The sequence below is a fragment of the Miniopterus schreibersii genome, assembly GCF_964146895.1.
Source record: "Miniopterus schreibersii genome assembly, chromosome: 1".
NCBI classification, from domain to species: Eukaryota; Metazoa; Chordata; class Mammalia; order Chiroptera; family Miniopteridae; genus Miniopterus; species Miniopterus schreibersii.
In genome coordinates this window covers 37,662,020-37,678,247 of record NC_138101.1, presented here as the reverse complement: position 1 = coordinate 37,678,247, position 16,228 = coordinate 37,662,020, and the positions used below count along the sequence as shown (strand labels likewise).

The following is a 16,228-nucleotide window of genomic DNA, read 5'->3' as shown; positions in this document are numbered from 1 at the left end:
GAGTCAACAGACGTCCTTATGTGTCATATAAGGCTGCTTTTAATTGTAACCAAAATATTTTATACTGTATTTCATTTTTAAAAATTTCTTACTTCATTTTTAGGTCTTGCCAATGAGTTTAGCACAAATTCTACAAAATCAGTGCTTTGTTCAACACCTAAAATAAAAGATACTTGTCTTCAGTCACCAAGCAGAGAGGTAAGTCACAAAGAAAAACTGGTACAGGTTTAATATTTTAATGAGTGAAATAATACACAATGTATTTAAGTACATTTTAGTTGTTTATAAGTCTTATTATTATTTCTTATTAATAATAATATTGATTTCAGAGAGAGGAAGGGAGAGGGGGAGAGAGAGAGAGAGAAACATCAATGATGAGAGAGTCATTGATGGGCTACCTCCTGCACACCCTCTACTGGGGATTGAGCTGGCAATCCCGGTATGCGCACTGACCAGGAATCGAACCTCCATCTCCTGGATCATAGGTCAATGCTCAACCGCTGAGCCATGCTGGTTAGGCGATCTCTCTATTCTTGTACTTGTTTTTTGGGGCACCTCTCTACCCTTAGGCTTGTCACATAGGTGTGTGGTTTTCTTTATTATCCAGGGAAGTCCCTTCTCTTTTTTCCTGTATTGCAGCTCACATTTTTTGGATCTCAAGTCTTCCTTTTTCTTGCCCTCTGCTTTTTCGGTAGGGCTCATTTTTTAGTAGCTTCCTGAGAATTTAAGACCTTAAATATTTGAAAAGCATGATTTTACCCTCATGATGGGTAATTTGGATGAGTACAGAATTCTGAATTGGAAATTATTTTCCTTCAGATTTATTTTTTATTTTTTTTTAAAATATATCTTTATTGATTTCAGAGAGGAAAGGAGAGGGAGAGAGAGATAGAAACATCAATGATGAGAGAGTCATTGATCGGCTGCAGTCCGCAACCCGGGCATGTGTCCCGGCTGGGAATCAAACCCTGATCTCCTGGATCCTAGGTTGATGCTCAACCGCTGAGCCACGCCCGGTGGGGCTTTCCTTCAGATTTTTAAGGACATGTTTTATTTTCTCTTAGCTCTTGTGTTGAGAATATCATTCTGATTCTTTGATTTTTTGTGACTATTTTTTGTCTTTGCAAGCTTTTAGGATCTTATCTGTCTTTAATTATCTGAAATTTCATGTTATTCCTTGATGTTATATTCCCCTAACCTTTTTTAAAAAAATTTCTTTTTACTATTTATGTTTCCTACAAGTACTACAAGTACCTTTTTTGCTTACCTTGCACATTGCCTTTTATATTAGAGCCCTTTGTCAGAGGTCCAGTGATCCTTGGCTGTCTCCGCATTAAAGAGTGGGAAACAAAAATCGCAATTGGAAGCTCTGTTTGCATAGTAAAATTTGTACATTGGTAGAATTTCACTGTTGTATGATCAGTCTGGGCCATGTCATTGTGGATGCCTGGGTATTAATATCTGCAGGGGTTTTTTTCTCTTGGCTTGGTAGGTTTTTCTGACAAATATTCTTTTGTTTGGAGGTCTGATTCTAACTGCAAGTGTTCTCAGCCGGGGTGAGCAAAGGGAAGGTGCAATTTGAAATTTTCCACTTAATGTCTGTTTTTAGTGTATGACTCTTACCTTCAGCTGTTTCTCATGCCACTGGTTCATAGTCTATCTGATTCTGAAACATCTAATCTTCTGTTAGGGTTGGGAGAGGAGAGAGAGACTGTGATTCTTACTACTTCCTATACATCCTTTTAATAACTCTTCTGTTTGCAGCCCCCACCTGGACCCCTCTGTTATAGGTGCCTTGTACCTCTAATTACTGATTTTATGGGTTTCTTCATGAATATAAATCTGTCTGCTTCTCGTCGTTCTCCATGGCTGGCATGTTTCTGCTCTCTGTTCTCTCTGGGCTGATTAGTTTCTACTGGCTTGTTTTCCAACTTTAAAAAACTTGTTGACATCTCATGTACTCCCTCCTCTTTCCCTTCATCCTCCTGGGTTTATACATTCTATTTATTTATTTATATTTATTATTTTCTTTATTTATTTTTATTTTTAAAAATATATCTTTACTGATTTCAGAGAGAGGAAAGGAGAGGGAGAGAGAGATAGAAACATCAATAATGAGAGAGTCATTGATTGAGCCCATAACCCGGGCATGTACCCTGACCAGGAATTGAACCCCGATCGCCTGGATCCTAGGTCAATGCTCAACCGCTGAGCCACGCCCGACCAGGCTTTACTTTATTTTTTTAATCAGCATTTATCCCTCTATATTCTGTTTCACCCCCATCCACCCCCCACTCCCCTGGGTTTATACATGTAAAAAAAACCCTTAATGAGGTTTCAAGAGGGAGCAGAGTATAATGAAAATTTGTTTTCCTTTTTTTATGTGGTTGAGTTCCATAGTGTCTCCACTAAACAGTAGTGCAGTGGCTCTCTTGTTTTATATTCCTCTCTCAGTATTTTTAGGTTGTTTTCATCTATTCATTATCACAGTGATGTAGTGAACATCTTTGTTCATGCTTCTTTGTGCAGGTTGTAAACTGAATTTCTCTAGGGTATGCACATTTGAAGTGAAATTGTTAAATACTGTCAATTTTTTCTACAAGGTAGTTTACTAGTTTTCTTTCCCACTTGCAATAAGTGAAAGAGATGTCCTTTTCCTAGATTTTTAAAATTTATGACTTGATATATTTCACACTTGCCAAACAAAATATGTATTGTATGTAAGGTATTAAAAATAATATAAGTGGACGCTGTGTACCCATTCCTTAGTGTAAGAAACAGCAATATTTTTGAAGCATCTATATGCTTCTAAAAACATCTGTGTTCTGCTTTTCCTCTCTGCACACAGGTAACCGCTATCTTGAATTTCAGCTGCATCATTCCCATCCTTTATAGTTTTTACCACATATGGTGTTTGCAGACATTTGTACTTCTTCCACTACTTGTTACAGGTCCCACTACCATCCACATGTTGGGCGCTTCACTATAAGGACTCATGAGATTCACCTTATAGTTGTACTCGTGACTGAGGTTTATTAGAGCCACATAGTCAGGATATGCAGCCAGATCAGTGAGGGAAGAAGATGCATCAGGCAGAATCTGAAGAAATCCATGTCCCTCTTCCTGTGCTCCCCAAAAGAGCCACACACAGGGTGTTCATTGCCGTCAGTAGTAAATGCACTAAAACATGTACAGTCTTTCTGCCTAGGGAAGCCTTTTGAGACTTAGCCCATTTTTATTGGTAACAGGTTACACAGGTACCTCTCCCCACCAAAATTTTATACTCCTTGAAGCAAAAAAAAAGGCAGGTGTTCATCATAAATTAGATGGTTTATACAATAGTCTGGGCAGGCTGGCATAATTAGGCACAACCTCATCATTTGGCAATGGAGGAAATATTCTGAAAGTGATAAGCCCCTAGGTGCCAACCAAGGGTTAGCCCTGTAAGCTGGCCCTTTAAACGAGTATGCCTGCTATGTTAACTGCTTCTTGCATAAAGTCAGTCTCTCTAAATACTATATGTATATATGGCTTAACATGGTTTTGCATCGGTTTGAACTGTATACAAATGGGATTATTATGTACTTTTGCCACTTGCCTTTTTGATCTCATTTTTTATGTTGCTGTAATTTATTCATTTCACTCTTGTATGTTATATGACTATACCATAATTTATTTAGCCAGTCTTCTGTCAGAATAGGTTTTTGCTGTTTAGAGCAGCATTGTTTCTGTGAATAGATTATATGAAATTTTAACTTTACTAGATAATGCAAAATTGTTTTCTAAAGTAGTTATTTAAGTATGCAACTCTACCGGCTGGTTTACTATTTTTAAATACTTGTTTTTTCCCCAATTTATTTATTTATTTTTTTAAATATGTCTTTATTGATTTCAGAGAGAGGAAGGGAGAGGGAGAGAGAGAGATAGAAACATCAATGATGAGAGAGTCACTGATCGGCTGCCTCCTGCACTCCCCCGACCGGGGACCAAGCCTGCAACCCGGGCACGTGCCCCGACCGGAAATTGAACCCCGATGGCCTGGATCCTAGGTCAATGCTCAACCGCTGAGCCACGCCTGGCCGGGCTTTTTTCCAATTTAAAAACAAATGTGTTTAATCAAAATTGGTAATTTAATAGAGTAGATCTAATGTTGTATTCATTTTAGGCTCAGTGCCAGATGTCACATTCAAAGTCGGTTCCAGTTTCTTCAAGACAGAAAGGAGCCTTTCAGCAGTTAACTATAGAACCAATTGAAGCTGTCAACAAATCAGGTTGGTGGTATGCCCATGGGTGTTATTTGCCTAGATTTATATATTTACATATTTATTTATCTGTTTATTGAATTTATTGGGATGACATTTGTTAATAAAATTATATAGGTTTCAGTTGTACAATTCTATAATACATTAGATATATATAAAAAGTTAGAAAAGCTGAAGGTGGTGCATGTGTTGGCTAGATTGACAAGGTCATGGCCATTCTAGGCAGAATTGTGAAATGAAGTTGTTTTTGATTCCCTCTCAAGTTATTTTTAGTGTTTTGTTTTTTTAAACATGAATAATAGTAAGTTTTGTGTGATTATTTGTTTATTTTAGTGGTAGGAACATTGCTTACTAGGATGTGGTAAGAGACATTAACTAAATAAGAATTATTATGGGGACTGTATAGCTTTAGTACTTTTCAAATAGAGTTTTATTTTAAAACAGCAATAAGTATATTTTTTCTATCTCACATTTTCTGTGTCAGGAATTCAGTGCACCCTAGTTAGATGGTTCTGACATAAAAACCTTTTATGAGGTGGTTGTCAAGAAGTTGGCCAGGGTTTAATCATCTGAAGGCTTAACTGGGGCTATATATCTCTAAGATAACTCACTCATGTGGGCTGGTTGCCGGCAGGAAGACTTAATTTTTTTCCATGTGGGCATTTCCATGGGCTTCTTGAGCATCATTTATTTATTTATTTTTTTGACTTGTGGCATTATATTAGCTTCAGACGTACATCATAATCATTCGTTCTTCCTATATACATAGTTCACTGTTCTTTTTAAGTTTTCTTTGTTCACATTTTTCAAATTAGAAAACTCCTTCATTTGATGTAAGAGTCAAAGATTTAAAAGACAAAGCTTCTAATCGTTACTCCTATCATCCCACTGAGGTAACCTTTGAATCCTATATTACCTTCATTAGTGCACCTAAATGAAAACATAAATAAATGTGTGTTTGTGCACGTGCACACACTTTGAGAAGAGGTTTTTACAAGTTTCTTTTACACCAACAATGTAAGAAAGTACTTTTTACCTGACAGGTGATTTACTATTCTAACTATTCTACTTTTTTGTCAGTTTGATCAGCATAAAATCATCTCATTGTTACTTTAGCATTTTCATGATTATGACTGAACACCTTTTAATAAGTTTATTGACTATTTGTATTTTCTTTTATCTGAGTTGTCTGTTCATATCCTTTGCCCATCTTTTTTTCTTGTTTGTGAGAGCTCTTTGAACTGAATATCTGTAATCATTTATCAGTAAATTGTATGACAGATATTTTTCCAAATGACTCATTGACAATTACAGATTTTATTTATACTATCTTTAACCATATGATGGGTAAATTTTTTAATTTCCATTGTCAAAATGTGTGACTTTTATAGCTTTTGAGTGTCCTGTTTTAGTTAAAAGGTCTATCTTATCTAATGGTATACATAATATAGTAGGTTTGCATCTTAACATCTTTTATTTATTTATTTATTTTTTATTTTTATTGATTTCAGAGAGAGGAAGGGAGAGGGAGACAGAGAGATAGAAACATCAATGATGAGAGAGTCATTGATCAGCTGCAGCCCGCAACCCGGGCATGTGCCCTGACCGGGAATTGAACCCTGATCTCCTGGATCCTAGGTCGATGCTCAACCACTGAGCCACGCCTGGACGGGCAACATCTTTTTTTTAGTTAAAACTTTTAATCCATCTGGAATATGTTTTGGTGAATAATGTGATATAATGTTGCAGTTTTATTTTCTTCCAGATGGTCAATTGTGCCAGGTCCATTTATTAATTAAATAATTCATTTCCTTCTGAATATACTACTTTTATCATGTGTTAAATCTCACATATCATTCAATGTACTTTTGAATTTTGGTCTACTTGTTTATTCTTTTTTTTTTTTTTTTTTAATATATCTTTATTGATTTCAGAGAGAGGAAAGGAGAGGGAGAGAGAGAGACAGAAACATCAATGATGAGAGAGTCATCGATTGAGCCCACAACCTGGGGATGTGCCCTGACCGGGAATCGAACCCCAATCGCCTGGATCCCAGGTCGATGCTCAACCACTGAGCCACTCCCGGCCGGGCTTGTTTATTCTTAATGTCAACACAATACTGTTTTACTAATAGTTTTATAATATGTGCTGATACAAAAGCACTTATCTTTATATTTACTGTTCCCCTGCCATTATCAGGCCTTTTTTTTCCTTCCATATGAAATTTTAGTTTTGTTTCGTTTCCAGTAGAATTTTGGGATTCTAACTAGCATTGCATTTAATTGTATAGTAATTTTGTGAGTATTTACATTTTTGTGTTAGATATTCTACATGAGAACATGTGTCTTACATATTTATGTCCTTCAAAAGTCTTAGTCTGAAGGACACTGTTCATAGTGTGAAAGGATAACCCACAGAATGGGAGAAAATGTTTGCCAAAGGTTTATCTAATGAGGGATTTACATTCTGAATGTATAAAGAATTCTTGCAGTTCATCAACAATAAAAATAACCCAACTAAAAAATGGGCCAAGGACTTTAATAGACATTTCTCTGATTGGCCAATGAATGCATAAAAAGATGCTCAACATTACTAGTCATTAGAGAAATGCAAATCGGAACCCCAACGGGAACCACTTTATACATACCAGGGTGGCTATTGTTAATTTTTTAAAATAAGAAAAAAGTTTTTGATGAGGATGTGGATAAATTAGAATCCTCGTGCACTGCTGGGGGTGATGTAAGATGGTGCAGCCACTGTGGAAAATAGTTTGGTAGTTTCTCAAAATATTAAAGCTAGAATTGTTATGTGACCCAGCAATTCCACTCTTAGGTTTATATTCAAAATAGTTGAAGAAAATAGGGACTCAGATACTTGTACCCCAGTGTTCATAGTAGCATTATTTACAATACTAGATGGAAACAAGTGTCTATCAACAGGTGAATGAATAAATAATGTGGTTTATATGTATAGTGGGATATTTTCAACCATAAAAATAGGAATGAAGTTCTAATACATGGTATAACGTGGAAGAACCTTGGAAACATGCTAATAAGTGAATACAATTTTCAAGTATATTCATTTAGTGGTATAAATTTTCCTCTTAGCACTGCTACAGCTGCATCTCACAGATTTTGATGTGTTTTCTGTTCATTTTTATTTATTTCTATATATTTTTAAATATACTTTGAGTCTTTCTTTTTAACCCATTGCTTATTTAGCAAAACAAAATAACACTTGTGTTAATCCAAGTGGTTAGGGATTGCCCTATTTTCTTTCTCTTACTGATTTCTAATCTTGATTTCTTTATAGCATAGAATACACTATGATTTCAATAATTTTAAATTTGTGAACATTTGCTTTATGACCTGGGATATTGTCTATCTTTATGGATGTTTCATGGACACTTGAAAAAATATATTCTGTTGTTGAGTGTGCTTGTCTATAAAAGTCAATTTTAACGTATTACTAATTTTTATACATTGCTGGATGTGATTTGCTAAAATTTTATTGAGAATTTTTTGCACATAAGTTAATAAGAGATACTCATCTGTGGTTTTCTTTTTTATGCTATATTTGTATGGTTTTAGTATGAAGGTAATGTTCATGTTATTAAAAAAAAGAGTTGGAAATTATTCCTTCTAATTTCTGGAAGGGATTGAGTAAAGTTGGTTTTAATTTTTCTTTGAATGTTTGGTATAACATTTTCCATGACAGCATCTGGTCTATGAGATTTCTTTTTCAAGAGCTTTTAAGTTAGAAATTCAATCCTTTAATAATAGTTATAGGACTATTTAGAGTATTTAGTCTTGACAGAATTTTGATAGTTTGTGGTTTTTGAGGAATTGCTTCATTTCTTCTAAATTGTTGAGTTTATGAGCATAAAATTGTAGTATTTCCTTATTGTCCTTTTTAAAAGTACATATATTTTTTTATTGATATTTTTTTAGAGAGAGAGAAAGGGAAAGACAGAAACATCAATGAGAGTCATTGTTTGGCTGCCTCCTGCACTCCCCTATTGGGCATCAAGCCTGCAACCCGGGCATGTGCACTGACCAGAATCTAACTGGCAACCTCTTGGTGCATGGGTGAATGCTCAGCCACTGAGCCACACCAGCTAGGCTCCTTATTGTCCTTTTAATGGCTGCAGGATCTGTTGTGATAAACACTATTTTATTCTGGATATTGGTGATTTGTGTTTTGCCTTTTTATCTTTGTCAATTTTGCTAGAGGTATATCATCTTTATTCACTTTTTTAAAGAATTAGCTTCTTCCAGTAATTTTCTGTATTTTCTTGTTTTCAGTTTTATTGATTTCTGCTCTTATTTTTTTCATTTTTCTCCTTGGTTTGGGCCTATTTTGCTCTTTTTCTAGTTTGTGAGGTAGGAACTTTATACTTTGACTTGTAATCTAATACTATTTTATTAATTTTATGACTCAAATTGTTCTAGCTTTGGCTATTAGTAGTTATTTCCTTGGCTTCTATGCCTCTTTGACATGCCTCATTTTTGTTTTTGTCTTTGAGCACTTTCTTACCTTCTGGAACTACAGGATGCTCCAGGCTCATCTTATATATTTCCTTCCCCTATGCTAGAATCAGTCATTTCTCCAAGGAGCTAATGGTTCCTTTTACTAGAGAAATGTATTAGGAATCAAGATCTGGATGCTAGATGTGCTGTCACTCTGGGATGTTGTTGCTTTAAGACCATCTCAACTGAGAGCAAGGTAATATATGTGATCTTAGGTCAGCATCTTTTTCCTCCACCCCTTCAGGGAGGTTGTTTTTACATATTATATCATATCATATATCAATCATAGAATGTGGCATATGTAATACCGTGTGACTTTCTAAGGTTAGGTCATAAAAGGCTATATGGCTTCTGCTTAGCTCCCTCACTTTTCTCTTAGGGTAGGACCCTCTCCTCCTCCTCTGCCCCTTTGAAACCCAGACACCCTACTATGAAGAAGCCCAAACTAGCCCATTTGCTGAGAGAGATACATAGACAGAAATACAGCCGACCTCAGATGTCAATCATGTGAATGAACAAACTTTCAGATGATTGCAGGCCCCGGACTTCATGGAACAGAGGCAAGCCATCCCCACTGTGCCCTGCCAAATTCCTGTCCCATAGTATCCATGAACATAATAATGGTTATTCTCTACAATCAAGTTATGGAGTTATTTATTATGCACACATAGTAACTAGAACAATTCCCAACTGACATGCTATTTTATTAAAATAAAATATATTTTATTCCTTTTAGTTGTATTTTAAAAACTTATGTATTTTGACATCTTTCAACACAATAAAACTTTATTTTTGTTTTAAACAGTGTTTATGTTTAAACACACATCATGATCTTTGTTTTTTTTTCCTTTTTAAGAATAGTTTTTAAAAATTATGGTAAAATAACAAAATTTACCATTTTAGCCAATTTTAAGTGTACAGTTAATTACATACATTCACACTGTTGTGCAACCATTACCACCATCTGTAAAACCAAACCTCTGTACCCAAAAAGCAACCCCCCCTCCCCCAGCCTCTGGAACCACCTTTCTACTTTCTGTCTCTGAATTTGACTACTGTAAGTACTTCATATGAGTGGAATAAATATTTGTCCTTTTGCAGCTGGCTTATTCCACTTAGCTAATGTCTTCAAGGTTCATGCATGTTGTAGCATGTGTCAGAATTTCCTCTTTTTAAGACTGAATAACATTCCATTGTATGTATATACTTACCACATACTGTTTTATCCATTTATTCATTGATGGACATTTGGGTGGTTTCCACCTTTTGTCTGTTATGAATAATGCTGCTATGAACAGAGTTGTATAAATATGTCTTTCAGTCCCTGCTTTCAGTTCTTTTGGATATATACCCAAAAGATAAGTTATTGGGTCATATGGTGATTTTATTTTTAATTTTTTGAGGAACCAGCAAACTGTTTTGTTTTAATTGATCTTTATTGTTGAAAGTACTACAGATGTCCCTCTTTTTTCTCCATTGACTGCCCCACCCCAAGGCCTTTACCACGCTACTATCTGTGTCCATGGGTTATGCATATATGCACATAAATTCTTTATTTAATCTCTTCCCACTCCCCCCACCCCCCTGAGATTCGTCAGTCTGTTCCATACTTTTATGTCTCTGGATCTATTTTGTTCATCAGTTTATTTTTTTGTTCATTAGATTTCACATATGAGTGAGATCATGTGATACTTGTCTTTCTCCGTCTGGCTTATTTAGCTTAGCATAATACTCTCCAGGCCCCTCCATGCTGTCTCAAAGGGTAAGAGATCCTTCTCTTTACAGCTGTATAGTATTACATGTTGTAAATGTATCATAGCCTTTTTATCCGCTCATCTACTGATGGATGCTTGGGCTCTTTCCAGATCTTAGCTATTGTAAATTGTGCTGCTATGAACATAGGGGTGCATATATTCTTTCTGATTGGTGTTTTGGGTTTTTTAGGATATGTTTCTGTAAGTGGGATCACTGGGTCAAATGGCAGTTCCATATTTAATTTTTTTTTAAATATGTCTTTATTGATTTCAGAGAGAGGAAGGGAGAGGGAGAGAGAAAGAGAGAAACATCAATGATGAGAGAGTCATTGGTCAGCTGCTTTCTGCATGCCCTTTACTGGAGATTGAGCCGTGGGCTTTGTGCCCTGACCGGGAATTGACCTGCAGTCTTCTGGATCATAGGTTGATGCTCAACCGCTGAGTCACTGAGGCTGGTTCCATACTTAATTTTTTGAGGATGCTCCATACTATTTTCCATAGTGGCTGCAGTAGTCTGCATTCCCACCAGCAGTGTACTAGGGTTCCCTTTTCTCCACATCCTTGCCAGTACTTGTCATTTGTTGATGTGTTGATGGCAGCCATTCTGACAGGTCTAAGGTGATACCTCATTGTCATTTTAATTTGCATCTCTCTGATGATTAGTGACTTTGAGCATTTTTTCATATGCCTTTTGGCCATCCATATGTTCACTTTGAAGAAGCATCTATTTAGGTCCTTTGCCCATTTTTTAATTGAATTGTTTGTCTTCCTTGTGTTAAGATTTTGGATATTAACCCTTTATCAGATGTATCATTGGCAGATGTTCTCCCATATAGTGGGCTCCCTTTTCATTTTGTTGATGGTTTCTTTCGCTGTGCAGAAGCTTTTTATTTTGATGTAGTGCATTTGTTTATTTTTCCCTTTGTTTCCCTTGCCCTAGGAGATGTGTTGGTAAACATAGTGTTATGAGAGATGTCTGAGATTTTGCTGCCTATGGTTTCTTTTAGGATTTTTATGGTTTCACGACATATTTAAGTTTTTCATACATTTTGAGTTTATTCTTGTGTATGGTGTAAGTTGGCGGTCTAGTTTTATTTTTTTCATATACCTGTCCAATTTTCCCAACACCATTTATGGAAGAGACTTGCCTTTACTCCATTGTATGCTCTTGCCTCCATTCCCACCAGCAGTGCACAAAGATTCCAGTTTCTCTACATCCTTACCGACACTTACTATTTTCTGTTCTGTTTTGTTTTTGATAATAGCCATTTCAGTGGGTATGAAGTAGTGTCTCATTGTGGTTTTGATTTGTTCATCATTCTTGTCATAGGGTAATTTTAAGTTAAAACAACATTTAGATACCACTGCACACCTATAAGTGGTGAAAATCCAAAAAACTGGCCCTTTTTTGTAACTCCTATATCTTTAGGAGTTTTGTGTTTTCATTTATTTGAAGAGAATTGATAAGTGATTGTTAAAACATTTTTTATGATGACTGCTTTAAAATTCTTGTTAAATAGTTACAACATCTGATTCCTCTCTGTCATTTGTGTTTACTGATTATATTTTCTTGCTCAAGTTGTGTGTTTTTCTGGTTTTTGGTACGATGAGTCATTTTGAATGTATCTTTGACATTTTCGTTATTATATTAGCGGACAACTTTTGTTGTAGCACATAGTTGCCCTGTTTTGCTTTAATGTATACTTGCCTACTTTTGTGTATTTTATTTCCAGTGACAGTTAAGTGTTTAGTGTCCTAGCAGTGGTATTTTGGTCTGTTTAATTTTCTGATAATGCTGTGATTCCATCTCAGTTCTTGCTGGTGCTGTGTGGGTGGATGGAAGGTGCTTTCCTAAGCATCCTGATGTCCTTACTAACCCAAGGAAGTTAGTGTCAGAAGCTGCTGGGATTGGAACTCCATTGGTGCCCCTGTTGGAAGCAGAGTCTGGGGTTTCAGTACTATCAGTGGATCAAAACGTCACCTTGGTCTGTGAATCAGTGGCTGGGAAGGTCAGAGGCTTTACCTACTCTGCAGCTTCCTGTGGATCATACGGCCTACCATCTTTACTTGTTAAAGTGAGGAGTGGTTTGGTCCAGGGACTGGCTGGTCCCAAGCCTTGCTCCTCCCCTGCTGCTGTCCCATAGTACTTATGGAGCAGGTCCTGGCGCTGCTTAAGGCTTTGCTGCCCTGCCACTTCTGCGGAGTGGAGTGCTCCAAGGCCTGGGTTGTGGGGTGGGAACTGGAGCTTTCCATTATGTCTCTGAGTGTTTCCCTTCTCTAAATCTTTTGACCAGAGAATGCAGGTTCCCCACCCCATCTCCCCTTACCTATTGGCTATTCTGGGTTGCAGGCCTCTCTGGAGCCCAGTATGAGGGTATGTGTGTGTGTGGGGGGGGATTAACCACATTGTCTCTTTTGCTTAAGGCTTGAGGTTTCTAGCAAATTACCTTCTTCTTTCCAGTTTTCAGAGTCCTGTTATTGTTGTTTGATGGATAATTAATAGGGAATTTAGTAGTATTTAGAGTGAAAAGCAGGAAAAAGTGAGTTTATGCCGTCTTGTTCCAGAATCAAAAGCCAGTTTTGCTTATATTTTTAATTTTTAATCTTTGCTTTTTAAGTGTATGAATTAGTATGAATACTACGCATTCTACTTTTTCTTTGATATTTGAAGGTTGAGGTATATAAAGAGAATATATATGTGTATATATATAAAGACATATATAGGTAGATATAGATATACAGATACGTATATGTAAGTATTCTCTCTCTATACACACATATCTGTTATATATCTCTATATCTGTATACTGTATATCTCTCTGTATCTGTTATTCTGTGTATGTGTATGTATATGTATAAATATGTGCTCATCTAGCTGCCCTAGTTTACTGACTCTTAACCTAAATATTGAATCTCTTAATTTCTCTAAGATTACTTCATTGTTTCAGCCATGTATAGATTTATTCATATCTTGAATAAATTGACTCTCAATAAAATTGTGAATTTGCTGTATTTTAATTATAGGTCTTTGATTATAAATTTAATGATCTTTGACTCTTCTGAAAATTATTATTGTTATTATTTTTAATAGTTTAATCCTTACCCGAGGATATTTTTTCCATTGCTTTTCAGAGAGAGTGGAAGGGGGGGAAGAGAGAGAGAGAGAGAGAGAGAGAGAGAGAGAGAAACACTGATGTGAGAGAGATACATCGACTGGTTGCCTTTCGCATGTGCCCCAACCGGGGCTGGGGATCGAGCGTGCAACTGAGGTACATGCCCTTTGCTGGAATTGAACCTGGAATCCTTCAGTCCAAGAGCCTATTCTCTAACCACTGAGCCAAACTGGCTAGGGCTGAAAATTATTTTCAATAAAATTGTTGATGAATTTTAGAAAGGTTTTAGTACTATTTAAAATTTTTAAATATCTTCATATAATTTTCTTCTAGTTCAGGTCCATGAAGTTCATCAGAAAATTTTGGCAACTGATGTTGGTTCTAAAACACCTGACTCAAGAAAAATGTCAAATAAAAAACTCAAAGATCACCACAATGACGCCAATGAGGAATTTTACTTATCTGTTGGTTCACCTTTTGTTCTTTTGGATGCAAAAACATCTGTACCACAAAATGCTATTTCGTCCATTGGCCAAAAGAGAGAGACCTACACTTTTGAAGATTCAGTAAATATGATGTCTTCAAGTACAGAGATTTCCCTTAAAACCAAAAAAAGGTGAACTTTTAAAATTTAAATATTAATCCTACTATAAACGTTTTACCTTTTATATTAAAAAGTATGTAATTTAATCTTTTATGTATTTTACAGTATGTATTGAAGAATATTAACATGTTATGAGAAGAATGTAGCATATATTCAGTATATATCCCATTTATATTTAATGAGGAAGGCCTTAAAGTGTACTTCAGAGAAGCTGGGAATAACTTTTTTATTGTCTGTGGGAAAATGTTTTTTTCCCCCTGATAATAAATTTTCTCTAACTTCCTAAGAGAAGCAGTTTGCATTTCCTCTATGTTATTTGTAATTACAAGGGTAGGTATGTATCAGACCATTTTTAGGGTAGCAAAGGATAGGATTATTAAGGATGAGTTGTGGTAAACTCATGTCCATTTTGTGGGGGCTCTCCCTTTGGCCTTTAAGAGGCAAAGTAAATCATTCAACGTCTTTTGCTACTGGGGACCTGTGCAATGAGTGTAATTTCTGTCTAGGGTCTGCTGTGCATTCTAAGATTTTGTTGTTTAAAGTGTGGTCTATGACTAAAGATCAGAGCAGTGGCATTATCTGGAAGCTTATTAGTAATACAGTAAGTCATCACTAAATGTCATTGATAGGTTCTGTGACTTAAGTGAACTGAAGTATCACAAAAGCAGTTTTACCGTAGGCTAATTGATATAAACAGGAGTTAACCTCCTATGGCATCTCATCAGTGTTATAATGAAATGATGCTGAATAAAATGATATTATTTGAGAATCTGCTCAACAGAATCTCAAACTCTGCCCTAGACCTACTGAATCATAATCTGCATTTGAATAAGATTCTCCAAATGATTCAAATTTATGTTAAACGTTTGAGAACTGCTATCAGCTATATATATGAGCTTTTCCTTGGTGTATGATTTTTCTTATTAATTTTTTTCTACTGAAAAATACAAAACTTAATTTTTCTGAGTGATTTGCCTGGTATATTTAGTGGAAGAGGTTGCAAATCAGCATTTATAAATTTTAAATGAAGGCTCCGTAGAAATTTTTGTAAGTGGTCTGTGTTGTCACTGTAAGGTAGTTCAGGAAAACTAATAACTCAACAAACTGGGAGTATTCAGCTTACCTTCTTTTTAACCTTTTAGGTTAGACTTTGAAGATAAAGATATTTTGAAGAAAGTAGAAACAGAGGATGACGTATCAGAAAGACCACCAGAGAGAAAACCATCAGAAACATCGCGGAAAATAATACAAGATTCAGAACATGAAATTCAATCGCAAGCTAAGAAGAGTTTTTCAACAATGTTTTTAGAAACTTTGAAGAGAAAAAGTGAATCCAAGTGAGTTATTGAGAAACTGTTCTTTGAGACGTTTTTTTCTTTTACATTCCATGAACAACGATATCTAAAGATTCTGCATGCTATTTTTAATTAGAAGTGAATCTTATTGACACTGATGTTAATTGAAATGATGCCTAACCTGTAAGGAGAGTGTAGTTTCTTATCAGTAAATCACCCTAAAACTATTATTTAATAGAAACTAAATTTTATATAACAGAAAATAAGTTTATTCAGCTTTCATTTCTAGTTTGTGTGCTATCAAAGGGTGAAGGCATTATTTAGAAATATAATTATGTCAGCGTGTCTATGTTTCACTTTTAAGGGTTTTAAATCTTTTTTTCTGTTTCTTCTATTTGTGTTAATAAAAAGTTAGTTGTAAAGTAAATTTTAATATGTTCTGATTACTGAAAAACCTTCAGAGGTTCTACAGTTTCAAAACAATGATTCTTAACTGTGGCTGCACATTAGAGTTAACTAGATATAATGGCCACTAGGGTGAGAACCACTGGTCTATAGAAGAAACTTCAGATTTGTCGACTGGTAGTTAAGGCTTTCACTCTCTCTTGTTAACTTTTCTACCAACTTGGTCATACATATTTGCAGTTGTCTCTGCTCTGGCACACTTATTT

General features: G+C 35.6%; 1 protein-coding gene across 2 annotated transcripts in view; it reads left to right on the top strand.

Annotated features, from left to right (window-relative positions):
- CENPC (centromere protein C) overlaps window positions 1-16,228 on the top strand; it is a 72,841-nt gene that overhangs the window by 3,882 nt on the left and 52,731 nt on the right. For both annotated transcript variants that reach the window (XM_081141734.1, XM_081141733.1), the window contains exons 4-7: window positions 104-198; window positions 4,166-4,271; window positions 13,992-14,274; window positions 15,405-15,599. In XM_081141734.1, the coding sequence (XP_080997860.1) occupies window positions 104-198; window positions 4,166-4,271; window positions 13,992-14,274; window positions 15,405-15,599 (679 nt within the window). The remainder of the gene's footprint in view (window positions 1-103; window positions 199-4,165; window positions 4,272-13,991; window positions 14,275-15,404; window positions 15,600-16,228) is intronic.